Source organism: Odocoileus virginianus, chromosome 4, assembly GCF_023699985.2.
Source record: "Odocoileus virginianus isolate 20LAN1187 ecotype Illinois chromosome 4, Ovbor_1.2, whole genome shotgun sequence".
NCBI classification, from domain to species: Eukaryota; Metazoa; Chordata; class Mammalia; order Artiodactyla; family Cervidae; genus Odocoileus; species Odocoileus virginianus.
In genome coordinates, this window is record NC_069677.1 from 58,052,605 (window position 1) to 58,078,701 (window position 26,097).

Consider the following 26,097-nt stretch of genomic DNA (forward strand, 5'->3'; position numbering starts at 1 on the left):
CCCCTCAATCCCCAGGTCCTTCCCCGCCCACGAGCTCCCTCTCCTGTGACATGGTGTTTCTCAGTCAGAGTCCTGCCCTCGAGACACTACTCCTTGGACCCTTCTGTGCCTCCTGTCAGAGCAGCCTCTGAAGGCCGCGACACGACTGGCGTGGACGCGTCCCGCTTTGTGACGAGGACCCGGGTCGCAGAATGGGCCCCAGCAGTGAGATCTGAGGACGGACCAACTGACAGGTGCTTAGGGGTGAAGTCAGAAGGACCCCATGGCTGTGCTGAGATGTGGAGCACCGGGCCTGGCAGGCACCCGGCACCCAGAAAGGAGAAGGATGATGTCCATGGGACCACAGATGCGAGTCCGCGACTCAGACCATGCTGACCACACCATGGGATGTATGGGAAGCTCTGCATGCTTAAGCATTTGCCAGGCTGATTAGATTACAGCGCCCTCATTCATTTTTCTGGTCCTCTGTGAGCAGAAGGCAGGCACCCTCCATGTGCTCCACGCCGGATCATCAGTAAGAAGACAACAAACGGATGAAAAAATAAGAGCCATACCAACTACAGCTCCTCCGGGTTTTGGGTGAAGATGGAGGAGTATGGAAAGGAATGGACACGGATCACCTGTATCTCCAATGCCAACAGTCCCAGGTGGAACTGGAGCCAGGGGTCTCTCAGGGATGAAGCAAAAATAACCACATCAGAAATGTGCGTACACAACCAAAATGAGGACACCAAAGGTTCAATTTCACTTTCAGAAAATACTGACTTTAAAGAGGCTGGGAAAGGTTTTAGTGAATAAGCTACATTTCTGGGAAAGAAATAATGGATATGAACATCCTCTGAAACATTTAAAGCAGCAAACAAGTGGAAAGGAATATTTTGCATCTGTAGATCTAGTTTCTGAGATTAGATCACTAGGCCAGGCCTTAGATCATATTTAAACTCAAGTAAATGGGTAAGTTAAAATATTTGGAAATTATTTGGCAAATCAAATGTTTTAGTCAATCAATTTGACCAATTAATATGTATGGCAGTTTGAAGCAATACCATAGAATTCTTTATCTTTGCTCTAGGGCAATTTTATACAGCATAATATAACATAAACAGTTTTTAGTCCGTGGATTTAATAGAAAGCAAAAATGGAACTAAATGGCTAATTTTAAAAAGACTAATGAGATTTCACCCAGCATTATGTACAAGCCAAATTCTATGCTATATGGATAAAACAGGCCCTCCAGATGGAGAAAACATAAAGAAACAAATATTAACTAGGAGCCTGCTATTTCCCACACATTATGGCACTTTCAAAAATATTATTTAATTGAGAAATACATTTATGAGCTTGTTTTTCAACACATATATTACAAATTAATTGAAAAGTTCTAAGCCAAGCATTTTGGTTCTCAAGTTATGCAGTATTAAACAGGATCTTCTGCTACAGAAAATATTATTAATTTGGTTTTTCAGAAGCTATGTTTGAGAATCCATTTGAAGTGGTAAAACTAGTACATGTGTTTCCTCTGTGCTGTCCAAACAGTTTGCAGAGAAAGGCTTTAGATATGCTACCTCTGTGGCTCAAGTTCATGTTAATTTTGATTCATGTCAGGTCATTCTTTTGCAGAAACTTCATGTAAGAGCAAAGGCTACATTGCTCTAAGATATCCAAGGTGGTGAGATTCTGGGGCATCTAAATACTGTCTTGGCATTCTCAAGGCACACAGTTGCTAGGAGCTGGTGAGCCAGATTCTCGACTTCTTCCATGAAGCCTCTAAACGACTCCTTAGTTTCATTCCATCGGCCAGCACCTGTGCTGTCCTGGGGGAGGCCGGCACACCACAGGGCCACTCGGTCCTGGAGGCCAGCAAGGTCATCCTGAGCCCAGCAGTGGGGCTTGGAATTCACTCGGAGTTCCCAGCTCTGCACAGTGTTCTTGGTCAGGCAGCACCGCAGCCAAGAGTTCATGACTGGCTCTGTTGCTCTTTACTTGCTAAGTCGTATCAGACTCTTTGCAACCCCATGGACTCCTAGCCCACCAGGCTCCATGGGATTCTCCAGGCAAGAATACCGGAGTAGGTTGCCATTTCCTTCTCCAGGGCATCTTTCCTACTCGGGGATCCAACCCGCGTCTCCTGCACTGGCAGGCGGGTTCCCTACCACTGAGCCACCTGGGAAGCGTCCAAGGTCTGGGCCACGATTTTACATTAACTTAAAAAGAAAATGTAACTGCCTGCCTTTTCAGCCCTTCCCAGTTGTAACAAAAACATAAGGAAAAATGTCTCTGGAGACGGATATCTGCAAAACAAAACAAAAGACTTTTCTGGCAAAGGGAAGGGAAAATGAGTTCTGTGATCTGGTTTCCGTATCCCTAAATAACCAGCAGTGGTGAGAGGCCAGGCAGCTCTCAGAGAAGCCTCATCACCAGACTGCGGGGCCGACCCCCCCAGGGAGAGCAGCTCGGAGGCAGTGTTAAGGCCCCTCAGGTCACAGGTCAGCTGACGCGAGCTGGGGCCGGGGCTGCTCCCAGCCTCCCAGAACGCATCTACACTACGGCTATGGCCACACACCAAGCAGATGTCCAAAACTAGCACTCCTCTCGAGAGTCAGGAAGAAGAAACCATCCTAACCGTTTTGGTAATTTAGACCCCAAACCGTTGTGCTGGGAGATTCATTTAGAGGATATGAAAACCACTGGGATTCTGAGAGAGGCGGCCGAGATTCCAGCAAGTAAGTCCGTCTTCTCCCCAAATAACTTAACTCGGCTCCACCTGCTTCTTGTTCTTTGTCAAAATAAAATGAATGTAAGCCGTGTCTGTGCAAACCAGGCTTATCACTAAAGGGACAGTAAGTTCAACGCTGGCAGGAAAATGAAAATCAGAGGGAATCTCAATGAGCCATAGTGGAAATAAGGCCACGTTACATGAAAAATATGAGTCTTTAAACTCTGTATCAACACGGTTTGGGAACAGAGCTCAACAGGGAGGACGTTAAATTCATGTTTTCCCAGTATAGTCACCTCAGGACACAAGCTCGATGAGCAGACGTGAGTGGAAAGGGGCACAGAACTGCTCACACCACTAGTGATTCTCTCTCTTTTGCATGCGCACCGTAGCTTGCTCAGCAGAAGCTAGTCCATTAAATTAAGCAACTGCCCTCTCATAGGGCAATTCAGTTCCAGAGGGCTTTCAGGCTGCGGTGCTGGAGAAGACTCTTGAGAGTCCCTTGGACAGCAAGATCAGACCAGTCACTTCTAAAGAAAATCAACCCTGAATACTCATTGGAAGGACTGATGCTGAAGCTGAAGCTCCAATACTTTGGCCACCTGATTCGAAGAGCTGACTCACTGGAAAAGACTCTAAGGCTGGGAAAGATAGGAGGCAGGAGGAGAAGGGGACGGCAGAGGATGAGATGGTTGGATGGCATTGTCGACTCGGTGGACACGCGTTTTAGCAAACTCTGAGAGACAATGAAGGCCGGGGAAGCCAGTGTGCTGCAGTCCGTGGGGCTGCGGAGAGTCGGACGCGACCCAGCGCGTGAAGAGCAGCAAACGGACCGCGGTTTGCAGGGACACTGAGTCATGCGGCGACAAGGGCTACGCAGGAGCGGGCACAGAGAAAGTGTTCTACTTAGCGAGGTGAGGCAGACAGTAACAAATGTTCTATCCTATCACTCGTATAGAGAGGCTAAAAAATAACAATACAAATGAATTATATCCCAAACAGAAACACACTCACAGACATGGAAGACAAGCTTATGGTTACCAAAGGCGAAAAGGGAGGGGAAGGAACAAGGGAGGAATTTAGGATTAACAGACACAAACTACTATCCATCAAAAAGACCAACAAGGATATGGTGCAAAGCACAGGCAATTATACTCAATATCTTGTAATAACCTTTACTGGAATATAATCTGAAAGAAATAATCACTTTGCTGTATATCTGAAACTAAAAGCAAAACTAGAGAAAATCAAGGCCACGCTTCCAAGCAAGACAGGCGTGTACCTCACAAGGCCAAGGACAAGAGGCAAAGATCATGCATCTCCTGTTCCATCCCTTGACAGTGAATTGTCTCCTGTTTGCTTCACTCAGACCACAGCTGGTATGTCTCAGAGGCTGTCTGTTTTGTTCTAGAAAGGAAGAGGCTGCAGTATGTCAGAGACACCAAGAGAACAGTTAGGGAGGAAAGAACACAAGATACTTGTAATCTTTATCTGGGTAAGGCAGACAGAGTCAGACCAGAAAAGAACACAAAAGGAAACATTTCTGCCTCAAAAAGCCAGGCATGCTCATCCCCGTGGGGCAAGACATCTGGAGGGGACTTTGGATAATGAAACACAAGGAGAGAAAGACCCTTTGTTTTCTCCTCACTCAGGAATGCCCAGGCGGGGTTCGGAGATCATGGGCCTTGCCCAACTCAGCAAAGAGTGTCTGTCACTGCTCACGGCTGTGTCTCAGGATCAACTTGACAGCTTGGCCTCCGCTCAAGAAGCCTGAATCATCTTCTTGGTTGCACACGAATGAGTCAGAGGCTAGAGGACAGGGCCCAGGCCCTCACTGGGAGCCAAGCCCTGTTAGCTGGGCTGTATTAGCTGCTAGATTAGAAACACAGGGAACGGTGTGAAATGAGCACTTTACGTGTATGAACTGCTTTGTCCCAACAGCCTGACGAGGGAGGTTATGATTTCCCTCCTCATTTTACATATGGGGGACTGAAGCCAAGAGCCTTCCCCACACTGCAGGGAAATGGCAGAATGAGGAACCACACGCTGCTCCTCAGGCTGAGAGATCGCCTGCATTGCTAGACCCCCTCCCAGACAGAGAGGACAGTTGCCTGCTATTACTAAATGCTAAGGGAGGCCAAAGAATTGATGCTTTTGAACTGTGCTGTTGGAGAAGACTCTTGAGAGCCCCTTGGACTGCAAGAAGATCAAACCAGTCCATCCTAAAGGAGATCAGTCCTGAATATTCACTGGAAGGACTGATGCTGAAGCTGAAACTCCATTACTTTGGCCACCTGATGCGAAGAGCTGACTCACTGGAAAAGACCCTGATGCTGGGAAAGATTGAAGGTGGGAGGAGAAGGGGACGACAGAGGATGAGACGGTTGGATGGCATCACTGACTCGATGGACATGAGTTTGGGTAAACTCCAGGAGCTGGTGATGGACAGGGAGGCCTGGCGTGCTGCGGTCCACGGGGTCGCAGAGAGTCAGACGCGACTTGGCGACTGAACCACGACAAAGGGAGGCCAGCCTCTCTCAGCTCTTCACGTGATCGCCCCCCTTAGGTAGGGCCAGTGGCTCGGTCATGTCTGACTCTGTGACCCCATGGCCTGTCTCAGCTCTTCACGTGATCGCCTCCCTTCGGTAGGGCCAGTGGCTCGGTCATGTCTGACTCTGTGACCCCATGGCCTGTCTCAGCTCTTCACGTGATCGCCCCCCTTAGGTAGGGCCAGTGGCTCGGTCATGTCTGACTCTGTGACCCCATGGCCTGTCTCAGCTCTTCACGTGATCGCCTCCCTTAGGTAGGGCCAGTGGCTCGGTCATGTCTGACTCTGTGACCCCGTGGCCTGTCTCAGCTCTTCACGTGATCGCCCCCCTTAGGTAGGGCCAGTGGCTCAGTCATGTCTGACTCTGTGACCCCGTGGCCTGTCTCAGCTCTTCACGTGATCGCCCCCCTTAGGTAGGGCCAGTGGCTCAGTCATGTCTGACTCTGTGACCCCGTGGCCTGTCTCAGCTCTTCACGTGATCGCCTCCCTTAGGTAGGGCCAGTGGCTCGGTCATGTCTGACTCTGTGACCCCGTGGCCTGTCTCAGCTCTTCACGTGATCGCCCCCCTTAGGTAGGGCCAGTGGCTCGGTCATGTCTGACTCTGTGACCCCGTGGCCTGTGCAGCCTTCCATGCTCCTCTCTCCATGGGATTTCCCAGGCAAAGGATACTGCAGTGGGTTGCCATTTCCCTCTCCAGGGAATCCTCCCAACGCAGGGATCAAAGCCCGGTCTCCCGCGTGGCAGGCAGACTCTGTCCTGACTGGGCCACCCCCCCGAGTGTTCACAGTAGCCTCTGGAGGACACCGAGGATGCGCTCAGTAACAAGCCCAACTTCTCCCGAGCTGCGAGGTCAGTAACTAGCAACCATCCAGGAAGTGGCTTCTCCAGGATGTGAAGTGAGGGAGGCAGCTCCACAGGCCCCGCCCTTGGCCATGACACCACACATCTTCTGCCATCCCCACCACCACCACGGAGAGGGTTGTTCACCCCTCATTTTAGAGAGCTGAAGCTCAACAGCTTGTAGAAGGCAGAAGTGTTCCTGACCAGGACAGAGAGGTGATTCATCAGAGGGCCTGGCATCCCAGGAACACATGGGAACCTTTCCCCACAGGCAGCTAAGGGCCCTCTGGGTTCCTCCAAACGTAAAGCAATGGATACCAGCAAGCCCCCTCCCCATCAGAGCCAAGTTTCTTAGGAGAGAAAGGACTTTCCTCAGAGTCTCCATCTGTTTTTGCCCCATGAATGACACTGAGGCACCCCCTCCCCAGGTCGGAACCCCACCCCCTGCCCTCAGCATGCCACTCCGCAGGTGAACCCTTGGCACTTACGCTTTAAACGCTGGGAGGTAGGAGTATATGGAAATGCTGCTGAGGTTGTAAATGAACGGCAGGTGTTTCCTGATATCTGTTGTTGCCCAGCTGCTGAAAAACGTGTTCAGTAAACCCTGGTCCCCACCTGAAAGAAACAGACATCACAGTCACGGACGCCAAGGACAGGTCAATGATTTTACAGGAATATATAACTGGACGTTTACAAAGAGGTCCTCATTCTATTTTTTTTTTTTTCTGGCCGTGCCTCAAGGCTGATGGGATTTTAGTTCCCTGACCAGGGGTTGAAGCCAGGCCCTCGGAAGTGAGAGCCCAGAGTCCTAACCCCTGGACTGCCAGGAAATTCCCACTAATTCCATTTTAAAAATAATAAATTCTACATCAGACACCCGGAGGACATTTTAGAGAGTAGCCATCTCCCTGAGTTAATTCATTAATTGAGCAAATACTGACTGCGAAGCTGCTATGTGCCAGACCACCAGCCCAGGCACTCGAGAATCAGCTGTGAGCAGAGACAGGGCCATCATCGAGGACAGTCTGGGGAGGCTGGGAGGCCCCACTGTCAGCAAATCCAGAATCCACAACACCATGGCAAATGGGGATGAGGGCCGTGAGGGAAAGTTCTGAGCGCCCCGAGGCGTGCGGCAGCGGCTTGAGACGCGGTCTGGCAGGCTGGGGCAGGCCTCCACGCAGAGGCTGTGTGTAAGCCAGAAGTGCCTGCACACGCAGGGTGTCCAGGGCGGCACAGGCGGGCAGACCACTGCAGCCGGAGAGAAGGCGGGCAGACGGTGCTCCAGGCAGAACACAGCACCACAGGCCGGAGGACGGCAGAACATGCAGCCACGGAAAGACGCCTGGAAGGCGGCCTGCAGAGCAGGGCGGGGCTCACCTCCCGCCAGGAGGGTCTCCAGGAGGCAGGCAGCAACTAGACCACCCCAGGCTGGGATTTCAGACTCTTGGTCAAAGATTTTAGGCTTTAGGTTAAAGGGTTTCCCTGGGGGCTCAGTGGTTAAGAAAAAAAATCCACCTGCCAATGCTGGGGACAAGGGTATGAACCCTGATCCAGGAAGATCCCATGTGCTGGGAAGCAACTACGTTCGTGCACCCCAACCACGAATCCTGTGCTCTAGAACGGGGGGGCCACGGCTGCTGAAGTCGGCACACCCTGGAGCCCATGCCCTGCAACAAGAGAAGCCCCCGCAGTGAGAGGCCCGCACACTATACCTGGAGAGCAAATGAACACATAAATGAAACACTTTAAAAGGTCACAGGGCAAAAAAACCCACAAACGTCAGAGAGCAAATATTTTTTTTTTAAGGAAAGAGAAATGGTACAGAAAGAGAAGCCAAAAGCAAAAGCGAGCAAGCTGGGATGGCAGAGCTTCTGAAGCCCCCAGCACGGATGGAAGGCTGATGGACAGCAGGCCACGTCCCACTGGCACAGCCTCCTGCCACCAATCACACCTGCAAGCAGGTCCGTCCTCACCGGGCTAAGTCGACAGCAGCCACAAACGCTTAGCGCACTGACTGCGCAGACCCTGGGGCTTCCTGGACCTCACACTTTGCTCAGATAGTGAGGACCATGCCGTTCACTTAAAAGAAATAGAACAACGAAAATCTCAACAGCTAAGAACAAGACCTAAATCACGAACACACAAGTAACTAAAAAGCCACTAAGCCACTTCAGAACACATTCAACCAGAGGCCATGTGCTTCTCCCCTGCCCAGAACCAGGGTCCCCCGCAGCTCGGGCATGCGGGTGTTCACAGGCGTGTGTGTGTGCTCGGAAGGGAGGGAGGGTGGCGGCAAGGAGAATCCTGCGCTTTCAAAGTGCAAGGCTGGCTAACCACGGTTACTCCCCCCCCCCCCCAATGGGCTCTCATTATTATTTGATTTTTCTTGGTTCTGAAAAAGGCTTTAAAGATCTGGAGATGCATTTAATATTCAGAGCTAAGTAGCAAGGTCAGGGCACTAGGTTTAAAGTCCAAATGTACCTTACCTAGCCTCTGTGTGTCCCATCCTTTCCAAATGCCTTCGATCAACTCTATGGATCAAAGGCATCACTGAGCAATGTCTGGAGTGACCTCACATGGAGTCATCTGTTTCAGAAAGTTCTGAGAGGCCCCCATTACGTGAGGGACAAGTAGCTCAACAGAGAATCGAGGTTGGTGGACTGCATCAATGCATCAGTTCCTGTTGCAGAATTACAGTTACACAAGATGTTGCCACAGGGGGAAACAGGGTGAATGAAGTGCATGTGGGGTCTCTCTATGCATTTTTTTAAACTGCATGTAAATCTACAGTTCACTCAAATTTCTTTTTTTAAAGTTCAAAGATTAACGTGGCTAAAATGCAAAATGCCATCAAGAACTGTTCGTTATTAGACTCTAGATTCCACAAGGACAGAGATTATGGCTCTTTCTGCTTATCACTGTAATTTTAGCAGCTAGCAGAATGCCTTACACACAGGTAAGTTATTTGTAGAATGAACAAAAGAACCATGAAGATGGACATTAATGGCAGAAAAGCTGAAACAACTTGAATATTCCACCACAGAAGAGTGGTTAGTATACTGTGATACTAACCACTCCCAACATTATTCAGCCATTAAAACCAGTGGTTATAAAGACCATCAATATACTGTGTAATATAAAAATACACAATGATACACATTATAACTAAGAACATGTGTGTGTGTGTGTGTGTGTGTGTCTCAGTCGTGTCCGACTCTCTGTGACCCCACAGACTGTAGCCCGCCAGGCTCCTCCGTCCGTGGAATTCTCCAGGCAAGAATAGAGTTGCCACTTTCTTCTCCCGGGGATTTTTCCCAACCCAGGGATCGAACCCTCATCTCCTGGGTCTCCTGTATTGGCAGGCAGATTCTTTACCACTGAGGAAGCCCCAAGAACATACACATTCCTACCAGAAGAAAATAAATCCAACAGCAGCAGTGTGAGGGGATTGATGTTACCGATGTTCCCTCACTCCAACTTTTCATTAATATTGTTACATTGTTTTTGTAGTTCTAGCATATTAATACTACAACTGGGGAAAGAATGAGAACTGTGCCAAGACCTTTTCTTTCCATTTTTCACTTATTTTCAATATGAAATATATTATCAAAACAAAAATATATGTGTAGGTTATAAAGCATACAGTAACACTAAATATACCCAATATCCAACTGAAACGCTCACACATTATCAGCACAGTTTAAATTCTCTGTGGGGGGTTCCCTTACCCAATTTCACTGCCGCCGACCCCAGAAGGAACTATTTATCATGAAATTTGTTTGTAATTATCTTGATTTCCTCTACCACATGTGTGTGTCTCCAGACAATATATATTTTCACTTGTTTTTGAACTTTATAAAACTAGGCATCACACTACATATCTTTTTCTATTACTTGTTTTTTTCCTGCCACATTTAAAGACTTTTCTTTTAAAATTAAGCAATTCCACTTAACATGACTACTGACGACGTTGTAACGCAGAGAAGAAATCCGATTCCATGAAGGTCAGAAGGGTAAGCATAAAGCCGAACTCCCCAGTCTGACAGGGTGAGCCTGGGAAACAGGAGTCAAGAGTTTTGTTGATCGTTCAGCACCCCTGGCCAGCTGCCTCCAGCTACGAAGGGCTGCCTCCGTCCACGCCCAGGTACCCCACGGCAGGGCTGAGAAGCACCGCTAGAACAGGAAACAAGCAAGAAGTGGAGAGGCAGGGCAGCAGACGTCTGAGTCAGGTACTCATTCAACTGGCAGTCCTCAAACCTCCACAAGCACCCTCCCTCTCAGGGCGCAGAATACACAGACCATGAAACTTCCATGGCCACTGACGTCATTATGTGACTATGAAGGGTGCCCCTTTAGTCAAAGTTGTGGATTAGAAACAGAATTAAATGCCACCTAGAAGTCTATGGCTTCTTATATGATTTTTTAATTTGGCCATCTAACCATCTTCTTCCAAGTATACAACTGCAGATCTCAAGATCATGCAAAACTATGTTTTAGTTTCACTAGAAAAGTCTGTGTTTGGTGCTATCAATCTCCCTTCATTAGAAGTCCCTAAACTCGAGCTCACTTTAAAGCAGAATGCAGATCTAAGCAGGTCTGTGCTACAAGACATACGAGGGTGTAACGAAGGCTGCTAAACTTTCCTAATGAAAACCCCACGACTTCTGTCCAGCGCAGTCTAGTCAGGCGTCCAGAAGCAACTTAATTTATTTAGACAGGTTAAGACACTGTTCATCGCAACCAGCTCAGAACCAACGAGCATGATGGGCAGACACGCCAGCGGCCGTGATCCAGCAGGCGTGGGCCTGGCGGCACAGGTGAGAGGCAGAGAAAGGAGATGGAACGAGAGGCGCACGGCACCTGCCCTGCAACAAAAGCAAACATCAGAATTCTGTCTCTTCCCTCCCCCAGGCCGGCCAAGGAGAACTGATAACGTCACAGCCACTCAAGGTTTCCAGGTCTTTCGACCAGAGTCATGAGCCTGATAAACATGAGCATATTACAGCACTTAGCAGAAACTGCGCCCCTTATTTTATGAGACAGATATGGAATTGGGTCCTGTTTTGTTTTTTAACGTGTGCACTATTCAATGCTAAAGTATTTCGTGCGCTTTCCCATAGCTTGTTGGCAGCCGGCTTGCCTACTGTGAATAGCAGAGCATGAGTGGGGGGTGCATTTTGGTTTAAACGTGAACCTGAATTTCTTAGCCCCAAGGAAATGTCCCCTTAGAACCATGTCGCTCAACACAAGGATCCAGAAGTAGGGGCATCTCCTGAGTTTGACAGAACCGTGGATGAGTAAGTCCCAATCCCACCAGACCCACAGAATCAGAACGCTCATTTGAATCCTTAGATGCTTTGTTTGCATACTAAAATCTGAGAAACACTGGTCTAGGGTCTTTCAGAGAATGACCCTTTTTTTATTTTTTTATTAGAGAATGTAACTCTCAGAAATGTCATTTCTACAGGAAATGTCTGAGGTTATATAAATTACATATATAGGTACTATGACGACTAAAATAGGCTCCAGCTTTCAAATGGTTCTCAACGTAATCAGGGAGTAGAAGAGCATAAATCAAGCAAACAATTTAAAGCAAAATATGCTTAATATTATAGGAGAGGGATGGGCTTCCCCGGTGGCTCAGTGGTAAAGAATCCACATGAGATGCAGGTTTGATCCCTGGGTCAGGAAGATTCCCTGGAGAAGGAAGTGGCAACCCACTCCAGTATCCTTGCTTGGAAAATCTCATGGAGAGAGGAGCCTGGCAGGCAACAGTCCATGGGGTCACAAAGAGCTAGACATGACTTAGTGACTGAACAACATGGACAAATGCTGAAATGGAAATGTGACTCGCTCCTTAACAGGGAATTCCTATAACATGCACGGCGGGTGTTCTCACTCTTGCCTACAGAGAGCATGCCAAGGATACTAAGTTACTGTTTGTGAATGTTCCAGCTCTTGGGGATATTTCCATCAGGTTTACTAAGGATCATCGGATTAACCCAGGTGGCTCATGGGAATCCAGGTACTTTGAGCCCTGGTCTTAGCATCACTGCATCTCGCTGGCCTCAATCCATTTAAATCAAGAACGATTGATTGATTTTACTATTTCATGTTTGGCTTTTGTTTCTCACTTTAAAAAATATTTGTAGTAATCAAGCTATTAAATAATTACATAGATGCAAGGGAACATTTATTTGTGGTTTAAATTTCACTTTCTCAATTTAAGGCAGATCCTAAGTCTAGATTCTTTTAGCACTCTGAATTTATCAGATTCATGATTACATAATTAACTGTGTAATTAGGTGTTAAATGTAATGTCTCATAAAATATACAATGTACAAGCTTTATACAGGTAGGGATAAAAATAAAACTGTATTATTTACTTATGTATTCCTAGCCCTTAAACTTAGTACCTTCCCCAGATGAGGAGCTCAAATGACTTTTTTTCAATACTATAGGAATGGGTTACAGAAATGAAGACAGAATTAATCATTTGCAAAAATACTTCTAGACCCACAAAACAATTTGAGACTATCACCTGTGCTGCCAATTAAAAAAGACAAAGTAATACTTATAGACACAGAAAACAAACTATGGTTGCCAGTGGGGAGACAGAAGTGGGGACAAGATGGGCTCAGGGGGTTAAGAGGTATCGACTGCTATGTACAAAATAAGCTACATGGATAGACTGTCCAGCACGAGGAATATGGCCAATATTTTACAACTATGAGAGGAGTGTAACCTTTAAAGACGGTGAATCACTATGTTGTACACCTGAAACTTACATGTATTATAAATCAACCATATCTCATTAATCAAATAAAACACATCCGCTATTTTAACAATAAAAAGACAAAATATTTCTAGACATTATGGTTTAGAGGGGAGAAACAGTAGCTGCAGAGATAGAAGACTTAAGTGTCTTCATCTCTAAAATGAGGAATATATCAATTGCTTTCTCTAGTCAGGGGCAGTGAATTTTAAGTCATTAATCTGTAACAAAGCCAGTATAATATTTTCCTCCACCCTGTACCATTCCCAGGATATATTTTCATGAATGTTGCAGCATGTGATGGTCCACTGGAAGTGAAGACAGAAAACTACACTCATACAACCCAGCCCCAGCCCAAGAAAGACTGTCTGCTTCAGACCTTGCCAGACTGTCTGGCAAGCGGCTGTCTGAACTGTATCGATGCTGGTGACCAGTACAGCCATATAGCAGGCCTTCAGTAAAAATCTACTGAATTAATATATTAACGAATAAATAAATGACTACTTCACAAAACTGTTAAGGAATAAATGAAGAAGTAAAATGACTCCCCTAAGAGCCTGGACACACGAACACTTTAGTTCTTCCTTCCGTCTCTGTTTCTCAAGAGTTCATGATCTCTGCTGGTTACAAGGCTAGAAACAGATGGCCAAGTTAAAAAAAACAAAATCCTCATGGTATGAAAACAGCTCTTAAAAACTGTGTGTACTCATGTACTTTGCTACATGATATGACTTTTGCTTTTCATCTTTCTTCAAGATACTACCCAAACTATCAATTAAAATTTAATTACTGAATGATATAAACACAAGAGAACAGAGTAATTTTCAAAGCAACTGGGAACACAGCTTAAGGCCTACAAGTAGCCCAGTCTGTGGGCAGCTGGGAAAGCCTACCATGAGCACCTGTCAAAGTCGAAGCTTGCAAGTCAGAGGACCAGGTGAGGTACATCTGAATTTCTGAGCATCGCTGGTTTGAACAAGTGCTACCTGGGAACACCTCTCCTTCACTCCTTTTCCGGACAGCTTGAATCCAAACTAACCGCAAAGGTTAGAGACAGTAGTACTGGGATCAATTTTACACTTTAGAATTTAGAACCAGCTCTTTTAAAATTATTTTAAAACTTCGCTTTACTCTCCCAGTTTACATTTCCAAGCACAGAAAAAATTTCAGTTTAAGGGTCTCAGTGACCCCTTAAAATCAGAAAAGGGAACACACAGTTTAATGACCTCACAGCAGGTTTTAGATTCTACTGAAGGAAAACCATACCTAACATTCTATACCAATTTACTTTTTTTTTTTTGAAAATTCAACTACAGACCAAAATTTCATGACTTTAAAAAAAGTTTAGGGTATTTAGATTACACTAATGAATCCCATTTTTTTTTAAAGATGGATACTTGAAATTGGAAAATATGAATTCTAATTTTTCACTTAGGTTTTAGAAGGTAACACATGGAAACAAAATTTAATATACAGCAACTCTCAAGCGTTAAAACTTTTCAACTGTATCAGTTCAATTCAGTTGCTCAGTCATGTCCAACTCTTTGCAACCCCATGGACTGCAGCGCACCAGGCCTTCCTGTCCATCACCAACTCCCAGAGCTTAAACTAATGTCCATCGAGTCAGTGATGCCATCCAACCATTCCAACGGTATAGGCATCCTTAATTTAAGATACTCTGGAGTCATGGGAGGAAAGGAAATAAAAATCTCAACTTGCATCCAGATTAATTTAATCAAATGAAGAGTCAAGTTAATCAGCCTTATTGCAAACTCATGTGTGGAGACAAAACTGCTGACTCGTACCTACGAAATCATCACCTCCCTTCCTTCTCTCTGTTAAGTCCTGAAGTTGACCTTATCTTGTCAGAGTCTATAAAATGCTACAGTATATGTGTTTTGCAACAGTTATTGAACAACTCTTCAGAAAACATGTAATGTTGGTTATGAAGTAAATGCAAGACAGTCCACAAATACTAACAGCATAGCAAGTTAGACACTTCATTGTGGGAAATTAAACACCAGCCATGAATTAGGAATGAGGTCACTAGTTTGAAATTTCCAGCACTCCGCAGATCCTGGGGAAGAAAAGAGATGGCGTGGTCCCTAGCATGATTCGCCGTATTAGGAATACCCTCGTGGTCGGAGGCAGGCTGCGGTGTGATTAGAGGACCGGTGATCAGCAGCCTCGCAGCCGCATCCCTCCGCATCGGAAGGGCAGCAGAGACGGCTGCAGGCGTCAGCCGCTAGCAGCCCGCGTGCCTGTCAGCGGACATCAGGCCCCATCAGGTTTTGCTGAACGCAAGAGGAGATTAAGCAGAACTTCAAAACATTCAGACTGAGACACCGTTATCTGCAAACAGGTTTTCTTTGCTGGCAGTCTAACAATGCTGGGACTGAAGACCCCTGTTCAGTGCACCTGGGGTTCCGGGGGGGGGGGATGTCTGCAGATATTAGGAGTGTACGGTAAGGTGAGAGGAAATTCCTGACAGTGCTTATCTCAGAGCCCGGGGGCGACATCTGAACAACACCGGCTTCTGCGCTGAGAGCCTGACGTCATTCCTCGGTCCCACTGAGCCCGGAGCCGCAAGTACTGAGGCTGCGCTCGAGCGCCGGGAGCCCGACTCCCGAAGCCCGCGCCCGGCGAGAGGGACAGCCGCCGCAATCCGCCGCGGACAGAGGTCCTCTCCCCACAACCAGAGGGCAGCCCCTCTCCTCGCAGCTGGGGAAGAGCCCGCGCCGCGGTGAAGACCTACCACGGCCCAAAATGTAAAAAGCAAATAACATTAAAACAAAGAACACCCATAAGCTCCTATCTACACAGCTGAATTCTCAACTCTTTCAACGAGGTATTTCTACGAGCCACAGAAATAATTCAAATCCTTTGCCACCAACGAGCCAGTAAATGGAGCACCCTCCAGAAGGGCCAGCTCCTGGAAACCCTGCAGCTGAATAATGCATGTGCTCCCAGGCACAGAGAGAATCTCCTGCGGTTTCAGATTCTAGCTGAAAAAGCAGAAAGTGCTTTCTAGTTGAGCCCTCTTCACACGTTCTTGCTTCTTAATAACGGACCATCAACTCCTAGTAGCTCTGGGCTCCAGAACAGATACATGACCCAGCTAATTAAACCATTTTATATTCTGAAATTGTAACCCAGTAATTTATCATGTCACACTGTTTGGTATCCAAACTTTCATCTTGCAACAACAGAATCTAGTATTCTTCAGATTAGAAAGTGGATTCTCTTCACGCCATTACAATTGTGTGTGTTTTAGGCGGCTAGATCTACAGTAGAATGCGACTCACTCACTAGATCTGAGAATTTACATGGAATTTCTGGCAGGATTATGCTACTTCCTTTAAATTTAATGAGAGGAGGTGAAGAAAGCCACAATCTGACGCAAAGGTTAAGACAAACAGTGGACTTCTGCTAAAAATACTCCTATCTTCTTTCTGTGCAAAGGTAACTATTTTTGTGTGAGCAAGAGAAATACATGTTTTGAACTCAAATGCCAATATAATTTTCATTCCTTATATGAAAGGAAAATAGCAGGAGCTACAAAATAAATCAGTGAAGTGAAGAAGTTACATTTGGCCATAACCACGGTCAGCACTCAAAGCATTATTTCTCACTTAAGGTTGCTTAAAGTAAGAACGCACTTCCTGTCGGAGGCTGCCATTTATAACGGCTCAGATACCTTTGCTCACTGTTTTAAGGGCACATAATGACTTGGCATTGAGCAGAAATTTCTCAGCCTTGGCACTACTGACCTCTTGAGCCGGATGATTCTCTGGTGTGGGGGCGTGCGTTGGAGGATGTTTAGCAGCATCCCTGGCCTCTACTCACTAGCTGCCAGTCCCGCCTCCCCATTCACTTGTGACAACTGAAAATGTCTCCGGACGCTGCCGAAAGTCCCCAGGGGTGGGGCCATATCACCCCGGGGTTTAGCACTGCTGGTATAGAGCACAGACTAGTCAACAGTGAAACAAGACTGAGATTTAAATTTCTCCTCCTTTTTCAATGACATTTCAAATAGCTGCTATTCCAAATCCTCAAATGACTAAACAGAATTCAATTTCCGTGAACAGCAACAACAAAAACCCAATTTCAATTTTATATGTAACTAAAACTGTTTTGGGCTTCCCTGGTGGGGGAGGTAAACAATCTGTCTGCAATGCAGGAGACCTGAGTTCAATCCCTGGATCAGGAAGGTCCTCTGGAAAAGGGAATGGCTCCCCACTCCAGTGTTCTTGATTGGAGAATTCCATGGACAGAGGAGCCTGGCGGGCTAAGGTTCGTGGGGTCGCAAAGAGCTGGACATGACTGAGTGCCTAACACACACAAAATTGTTTCAAATTCCAATCTCTTAATTTCAGCAATCCCATGAACTTCTAGATGTACTTTTAATTCTAAAAGTTTAAATTTGAAATTATAATTTTTAACTTTGCAACTAGTTATTGGAGATGAACCCCCGTATTTGCATCCAGGGCTGAGCTTTCTGTCAGCTGAGGATGGTCATTCCTGCTGGTGTCAAAAGATCTACTCACTGCAAATCTCATGCCTGCTCTTGGAGAGGAAAGTAGCCCCTGGGGCCTGGGGTCTGCTCAGGGCTCTGGCCTCCCCCTGGCTTCTGCCACGGTGTCAGGTATATGACAGAGAGTCATTGCCGAGAGGGGGTCTCCTTGTACAAATCCTTCTTCCTAGATACAACTGGGTCTTTTCTTAATTCAAAGGATCCATCAACATTTATTTTCTAAAAAGCTGCTTTTGCATACTAACTGCCAGCTTTGTGGTTTGTGTTAAAAACAAAGTGACTTGTTATTTATTATTTTAGAGACTGGCCTAAAATAGAAGTATACCTAATTAATTTAACCAAAATTCTCCAAAGGATGTGAGGCCCTAAATCACAGTCACCACCTTTCTATATAAACATACTGACAGCTATAGATAGATACACATACGCATTATGGAAAATGGATGGTGACTGCCAAGGTTCTGTGCTTTAGCTTTGCAGATAGCACTCTATCTGATGCACTGCCTTATAGGCAGTGAAAATTTGGAGACAAAGATTACTCACAGAGGCATGTTCTGAGAATGAGAGCCTAAATTTATTCCTCAAATTTCCACAGAGACAATTCTGGGTCCTCCTGTTAGTTCCTGCACTTCAGTTTACTCAGACTTAAGACAGCTGTTAAACTCTCATTTGTTTAGTGGTCTTTTGAATTCCTGAATAATCATGGTTGCTTTAATCATACTCTAATTTAGACACAGGAAGATCAATGAAGGGCAAGTCTGTAAAACAGCCCAGGTACCTACAGGAAAAAGATGCATGCATGCACACACATACTATTTCCCAGAACAATACAGCTTAAAACGCTTGTCACATCACATGTATCACTATCCTGCAGACACAAGGACACGCAGCAACTCCCTGAGAAGAGCAGCCCCGAGAAGCTATTCACAGCTTGTCTGATACGAGGAAAGCGGATACGTACCATCAAAACTACCTTGCTCGGAAGCAAGACGCAACAGCTGATTGTATGTTTCGACTGAAGGCTGATAAACAAAGACTCCAGAATTGAAGCAGTCAGGCCACCCTGGGTCTGGTGCCGCCGACAATTCTTCTCTCTCAAAAAGATCGTCAATATTGGCTAGGACCTGATTCAAGGGTAAGGGGGTGGGGAGAAGGGAAAGCATTTCAGAGCTGTTCTTCTATAGCAGAACCCTTCCTGAGTTCTCCTTAAGTTATCCAGCACACACGATGCAATCTGTTGCTGGACTTTAACTCTTCAGATGACACCTGTGAGGCAGACTGGTCTTACTCTCCTTCAACACCTGACACTTTTCACAACAGCGGTTTTATCTGCACTTTACTGTCAAGTCCTGACAGCATTCTTCACATGCCCAACTGGTTTCAGTTACTATATCCATCTCTCCAGCCATCAAAGGCACACTCACCAGGGTATCTGCATCCATGAATACACATTTTGAGTACTGTGTGAGTGTCCAGCAGTGGAGTTTAGTCAACGTGACACCCAACTCAGGCCTCTTCATTAAGGTGAGATGTGCAGAATCACCGCTGTCCAGGACATCCACCACGATGACTTCATCAAAGACGGTCTCTAAAGTTTTCCTGTCAAAATGAAATCCAGAAAACAGCTCTCAGCATCTCTTCAGAACAAGTGACCCATATAACATAAGACTGCATCCTTATTAGCTTATCAACAAAGACAGCAATCTGTTACTTTGGTATACTACGGTCTCTTAAATATGTCCTAATTGGCTTCAGCACAAACTGTTAATTTGCATGTGCAGTTAATTTCACTAAAATGGTAAGAACTGCTTATGGTGAGGATGAACTACTTGTCTTAAACACTATCATAGAAGAAGTTCCGTATGTTTTATTGTATCACTGAATACCAGGCAAATTGTGAAATAGCCTGTAAAAATGTAACTGATGTTTGGTCAGACGTCTTTTCAACAGCCGACATCTTTAACAGTAATATTTTATTAGAACTGATTCTTGCTGACCACTGAATCCTTTTCCAAGTAATGCTGAGTTAAGACATACAATATCTGCACTGAAGCCCATAACTAATTAATAATTTTTGCTAAAGCAGCTGACAACTGCCTGAAGCTGTGTGTCGTAAAAGAAGTTGAGTGACTCAATTACTTGGTTTCCATTCTTTTGCATCGAATACAAACAACATTTGTTATATGCTTAGCACTCCTGGCATGAGCGACTCACTCTGGTTTATGAGGTACAACACTTCTCTCTGCCCAAAATTAACTACAGACTGACTTTAGAAAGCAAGTCAGAGGTGAGAGAAGCGGCAGTGTACTTCCCAGGTGAGACACTAAACTCAACACAAGAAAAAAACACAGGAGAAAGACAGGTCATCACCCAAAGTTTACAACAATATCACGCATGTAGAACAAAACTGCTATTGTACTAGTCACCTCCAAAGCTGTCCAAAAATATGCTCCAGTTCACACTGTAAACTTGATTTCTTTGAAAGAAATGGTTGTGTACCACTGACGACCGAAAAGGGGGCTTGGTTTCTTGGTTTCTAAGACCACATCCTCTTTCTTACAGTATCCTCACTAAAGTGATCATACATGAGGACATACACAGAGGAGGCAGTCTGGGGGTAATTTGGTTTTTAGGAACAAGATTGTTAGTGTGTGAGATATATGTAGGCATACATAATGCCTCTTTTTCAGGGCTCCTTGGCATGTGCTTACGTGTTTTGAAAAGAGTCACAAAAGGGGCATTTTCAACTTCTAAAAGGGATAAAAGAATGCAAAAATAAATGCAATACAGAGGTGCTAGTGTGGCAAGGTACTCTTAAATAAGTTAGTATGTGGATCAAGGCAGTTGATTCATATACTTCAGAATTTAACTCCAAAAAAGTAACATGAACTAACCCAATCAACAGGCAGCTTGTACCCCTTGGGGTCTTTCTTAGCGGGACCCCTAATTCAGAGAGCCCTTTGGAAAATATCTAGTCTACTGAATTGTAAATAAAGATCATTAGGTTACTAATGTCAGATGTGGTGGAGAAAACTGCTCCTTTCTTTCAAAGGCAAGGGAGGTTTGCTTGGCTGGAAACAGCAACAGTAGCCCCTGCTCCCTTTGGGGGAGAGGCATGCAGGTGAAGCAGGACGACACAGAGGAACGGCTGCACTGAGTCACTCGCTCGGATCACCCGGAGAGGACCTGCCTCCGAGAGCGCCCAACCCTGGCTGGGATCAGTAAGCACTCGGGCCAGAACTCCACCTCCCAGATGGAGCGTGGTTGGAACAGCTCCCAAGATCCAGGAAGAGGCTTCTGACCCAGGAATCCTTCACTCAGCAGCCCTCATCGCTCCCCACCAGCACTCAGCCCCTGCAAAGGGTCTGGCCTGCAGGTCCACTGATGCCAGAAACAGGGGAGGGGGTGTCAGAGCCCAACCGACGGCCCGGCGGCATGTCCTCACCTCATGGGGTCCGAGACCTGAGGGGTGATGAGCACGACCAGCCTCCTGGAGGTCCTGTGCTGTTTCAGAGACAAGCCCAGGACCAGGGCTCCTTTGGCGTAGGAATCGTTTGTGGTCAGTGTCACAAAGGCCTGATCTTAAAACAAGGAAAACAAGGTGTTCATTACATCATTCTAACTAGACAACAGGACCCCAGGACCCTGGTCAACCAACAACTGGGCAAAATCAACTCCTCTGTGATTAACCTGCTCGACTAATAAAGGAGCAGCCTCTTGGGGGGTGGGGGGTGGGGAGAGAGAACCCAGGGACCACTTTAAGAGCATCTCAGTACCATTCTTTAGCAGGAGATCATTGGCAACCTTCAAGAGGCTATAAAAATTAAATCCAATATAGAGTCCAGACATGCTAAATTCTCAGACTACACAGTAGCTTAACACCCAGAGCAGTGCTGAAGCAGAGGAGAGATGAAGAAGCGCATTTTCTGTCCGTCCTACACGGTACCATAGACAGTATTCTCAGTCAGGAACAGACCCAGCCAACAACCTCAACTGACAGCATCTGAAGCAGAGGCCATTTTCTTCATCCTGGCGCTCACATGTGCCAAGCCTCAGGCTTTTTCAACTCTTTCCTCAACCTGGAGCCAAGACTCCACAGTCACCCAACCACCTCCCCAGAGTCGCTCGGAGTCTCTCTTAAACATCAGTTCCCCCGAGAAGCCTTCCCTCCTTGATGCTTCCATCTAAACAGGAGCCCATCACTGCTGAGTGGATTTAGGGACCACCTCACAAGCTCTAGCAAACCCGCCTCCTTTTCCTTGGAGAAGCAAGCAGTACGTCCTGCCCAGGACCCTGGGGCCCCTCCACCCTCTCTTCACACTCACGCTTGCTCTGTTGCTCAGTCGAGTCTGACTCCCTGTGACCCCCTAGACTGCAGCCCGCCAGGCTCCTCTGCTCATGGACTTTTTAAGGCAAGAACACTGCAGTGGGTTGCCATGTTCTCCTCCAGGGGTCTGCCCTGATCCAGGGATCAAACCCACATCTCCTGCTTGGCAGGTGGATTCTTTACCACCTGGCCACCAGGGAATCCCCCCCACCCCCTTCTCTCACACACACACATATTCAAAAATCAATCTCCAATAATCACTTAGTCGCCAATACATGAATTATTCTTCCTCCTGAACAAGCCCAACTCTCCCAAGACCACCAGCCAAGCCTTTAGGGTTTCTTTAGTCCTTCCCAGGACGACTCCGGGACACATGCCCTCTTGAAAGGGATTTTAACATTAGAACAGGTCGGTGGGCATCCAAACACAAAGGATCCAGTGTTGCTGGGGCTGACTTGGGTCCCTGCTGCCCAAGCAGGGAGTCAGGACACTGTAACGAAGTCACTCTGATTTCTGTCTTAGGTTTCCTCTTCCTGCCTTTCTCATTTTCTAGTGGAGCCTGGAGGCAAATTCCCACGAGAAGAGGACACTGGAGGCCGTCCAGTGGGCCAGCACACTCCCAGCCGCAGATCTGAGGGCAGCCTTCACACACAGCCTTGGATTCTCTGTTAAGCAGTAGAAGGTCTGGAGCTTCTACCTGCACCCCGCCCTCCCCCAGGGTCATCTGCCTCCCAGCCAGCCACTCAGCTCTGTCCAAAGCTCAGAACAGCGCCCCCATCCCTTGACATACCCATCAACCCCTGCCTGTTCTCCTTTCTTCAACCCATCATAAGACAGCAATATTTTGGTCGGCCCACAGCAAGGAAGCTTAACGTGGGGCACGATGAATGATGTTTCAACTCAAAGATGGTCCTGATTCCAGGACCATGGAGGAGGGCATGGCAACCCACTCCAGTATCCTTGCCTGGAGAATCCCCGGCCATGAGGAGCTACAGTCTATGGGTCCCAAAGAGTTGGACATCACTGAGGCCACTTAGCGTGCACACACACCGGGGGATCAAGGAGAAAAGTTTACAGGTAAGTAGGATTCAAGGCTTTCAGGAAGCAAGGATGTGGATGATTTCCCAAAGGAAGTGGGAGGCAGGACAAACCGTAGGAACCGAGGTTTGCAAGGCGAACCTAGCAAAGGCAAGGCAGCTGGGGAGGAGGCTAAACGCTCGCGGAGATGGCCGAGCCCCGGCTGACTTCTGCAATCTTTCCGCGGTTCAGTGGCTGCAATAACCCCACTGTTAGACTCAACAGCACGGCCTGGGGTCCTCGGGGGCAGACTCGCCGAGCGGCCCGGACACCCTGCAACAAGTGGCCCGGCGCCTTCCCACCTCGCGGGTCCCGCTCCCCGGGGGCGCTCGCCGGGCTCGGGCTTCCTGCAACCCAGCCCCAAAGGCCTAAAAATAGGCTCGGCGAGGCGGCCAGCTCCGGGACTGACAGCCGAGGAGCCGGGCCGGGGCCGCCGGCGGGCCCGCCTCGCGGCCGCCCCTTCCCGAAGGTCCCAGCCCGCGGGCCGTGGCGGCGGCGCCCCGCGACCCCGCCGCGCTCCGGGCGTCGGGCCGGGCGCCCCCGAGGAGCCGGCTCCCCGCCCCTACGCAGCCCGCCGCACTGCTCCGCCCGCCCGCCCTTCACGGTGCGCGCAGGAGGAAGGGCAAGGAGACGGAAGCAGGAACGGGGGCTCCGGCGGCGGGCCCAGGCGCTACGCGGCGGGGGCCCCTCGGCCGCGCTCCGGCTCGGGACGGCAGCGCGGGCCCCCGGGGCGGCGGGGCAGCGGCTGACGCAGGAAGCGACACGCCCGGCCGTGGCCAGCCTGCAACTTCGCGGCGGTCCTCGTCCTGCCGGGAGCGCCCCCGGGGCGGAGGGCCGGGTGCGGGGGGAGAAGCGCGGCGGCCGCGCCGGGCGGCGCGTACCTGTCATGGTGCAGCCGGGGGCGCGGGCGGCCGCCGCAGCCGCAGCCGCAAGTTCGTGACTCGGAGACGCCGCGCGCGGGGAGCGAGCGCGGCCGGCGAGGAGGCGCGGCGGGAGCCGAGCGTCCGCCCGGAGCGCTCTTATAGCGGCCGTCACGTGGCCGCGCACGCTCCCCGCGCCCGCCGGCATCCTCGCGGGGAGGCGGCCCCGGCGCCGCGGGACCCGGGTCCTCGCCCAGCCCTTCCCCTGGAGGCCTGGGCTCCGCGTACCCTGCCGCGGCCGCTCTGGTCCGGGTCCGGCTCCCGCGGGGCACCTGCCTGAGACCCTGCTCTGGGGATCTGGAGGGGGACTTTGGCGGCAGAGTGTGGCACCCCAGGGACAAACTCCCAAAGAAGCCAAGGATTAGGGAACTTTACAAAACAAAGCGAAAACCCAGATCACTCCAGTTAGAATAATTCATCTGAACTGCTTGTGTGAAACATCAAGTTTAACTGCACTTTCTTCACCTGGAATTCCAGATCACCCTCCGGAAGCATTTCTCAGCTTCTCAACAGCGGTTTCGTGGCCTTAACCGAAAAACAGAATGAATATTCAGTACGTTAGATTCTCGAAGTCCTCTGCATCAATTAGATATTCCAGTGTTTCATTGAATTGACAAACGTTAACTCAATGAAGTAGGTCCTATAGTCTTCATTTTACAGATGAAGAAGCTGAGTCACAGAGAAGTCACTTGTCTATGGTCGTATCATGAAAGTGGAGAAAGTAGGGCTTTGAACCATGGCAGTTTTGTTACAGAACTGACCTTGCAAGCAAGACCGTGACGTCTCTGGTACTGCCGCTGCTGCTGCTAAGTCACTTCAGTCGTGTCCGACTCTGTGCGACCCCGTAGACAGCAGCCCACCAGGTCCGCCGTCCCTGGGATTCTCCAGGCAAGAACACTGGAGTGGGTTGCCATTTCCTTCTCCAATGCATGAAAGTGAAAAGTGAAAGTGAAGTCGCTCAGTCGTGTCCGACTCTCAGCGACCCCATGGACTGCAGCCCACCAGGCTCCTCCGTCCCTGGGATTTTCCAGGCAAGAGGATTGGAGTGGGGTGCCATTGCCTTCTCCGATCTCTGGTACCCTGGTGCCCAAAAGGTTAGTAAACTATGCTAACTCTGGTTGGGTAATACAGTCTTTTAGGTTAATCTGTTTCACAAATCATGAAAAAGTGAATTTGTCATTTTTCTAGGAAGTTGAGAAATAGTTCTCTGATGTGATCACACCCTTCTCTCCTCATCTCTTCCATCCAGTCCAATCACACAGGAAAGCAGCAGCTAGTATTGATACAATTCTCTGCAAACAATAGTTGCTCAGTATCTGCTGAATGGACACCAAACAGGAAGTTGACAACATCAGTTGAAACAACGAAACAGATGCTTTAGAATGGGTGATTTATTTGTAGAGGTGGTATTGCTATTCTCAAACCAATCACTCAGACGACTCCTTCCAACTCTCTGCAGCCCTGTGGGCTGTAGCCCACCAGTCTTCTCTGACCATGGAATTTTCCAAGCAGAAGCGCTGGAGCAGGTTGCCGTCTCCTACACCAGGGGCTCTTCCTGACGCAGTATTCGAACCCCAGTCTTTCGTGCCTCCTGCATTGGCAGGCAGATCTTTTACCACTAATGCCACCTGGGAAGCCCAAACTAATTATATCACTGCTTATTCACATGTAGGCCCGGACCTCCTACGTGAGAATCACTTGGGGGCACTTGTTAAAAAGGCAGATTTTTGGTTCTAAGCCCAGACCCCTTAATCAGAGTCTTAATAATAGAACCCAGGAATCAGCATTTTAAATGTCATCTCTGGGAGACTCTTGGAATCCCTTCCCCCATCCTGACCATAGCAATTGACACCACTGATTCACTTCGGAAGACCGCCTGATTACTTGGCATTCTAAACTTCCTTTGAAGGAAGTGGAAATGTGGGGAGAAGGTGCAGTAAGTGGGTTACCACTTACACAAAGCCTACAAGTTTAGAAGCGTTGGAGCTCTTTAAGGGCTATAAGGCTTCCCAGGTGATGCTAGTTGTAAAGAACCCGCCTGCCAATGCAGGAGATTAAAAAGATTCAATCCCTGGGTCAGGAAGATCCCCTAGAAGAGGAAATGGCAACCCATTCCAGTGTTCTTGCCTGGAGAATCCCATGGACAGAGGAGCCTGGTGGGCTATTGTCCATAGGATCCCAAAGAGTCGGACACAACTGAAGCAACTTAGCAAGCATGCAAGGAAGATAAAAGGCTATCTCTGAGTTGCACCTACCTGAGGAGAGGAAAGGGGCGCTAGTGGTAAAGAACCCGCCAGCCAAGCAGGACATGTGAGAGACACAGGTTCAACCCCTGGGCCAGGAAGATCCCTTGGAGGAGG

General features: G+C 48.1%; 1 protein-coding gene and 1 long non-coding RNA gene across 4 annotated transcripts in view; one reads left to right on the top strand and one right to left on the bottom strand.

Moving 5' to 3' along the window:
- The window catches only part of GYG1 (glycogenin 1), a 37,984-nt gene extending 14,084 nt beyond the window's left edge, over positions 1 to 23,900 (bottom strand). For both annotated transcript variants that reach the window (XM_070466611.1, XM_070466610.1), the window contains exons 1-5: positions 23,699 to 23,900; positions 20,859 to 20,994; positions 18,838 to 19,012; positions 18,375 to 18,537; positions 6,593 to 6,719 (exon numbers count right to left, since the gene is read on the bottom strand). In XM_070466611.1, coding sequence (XP_070322712.1) covers positions 6,593 to 6,719; positions 18,375 to 18,537; positions 18,838 to 19,012; positions 20,859 to 20,994; positions 23,699 to 23,885 — 788 coding nt within the window. In that variant the 5' untranslated portion in view covers positions 23,886 to 23,900. The remainder of the gene's footprint in view (positions 1 to 6,592; positions 6,720 to 18,374; positions 18,538 to 18,837; positions 19,013 to 20,858; positions 20,995 to 23,698) is intronic.
- Positions 22,538 to 26,097, top strand: part of LOC110149281 (uncharacterized) — a 54,166-nt gene continuing 50,606 nt past the window's right edge. The window contains exon 1 of one of the 2 annotated variants that reach the window (XR_011487330.1): positions 22,538 to 22,817. This is a non-coding gene — a long non-coding RNA (uncharacterized lncRNA). Of the gene's footprint in view, positions 22,818 to 23,919; positions 24,832 to 26,097 lie in introns of those variants that run through there. The other variant, XR_011487329.1, reaches the window with a different exon arrangement.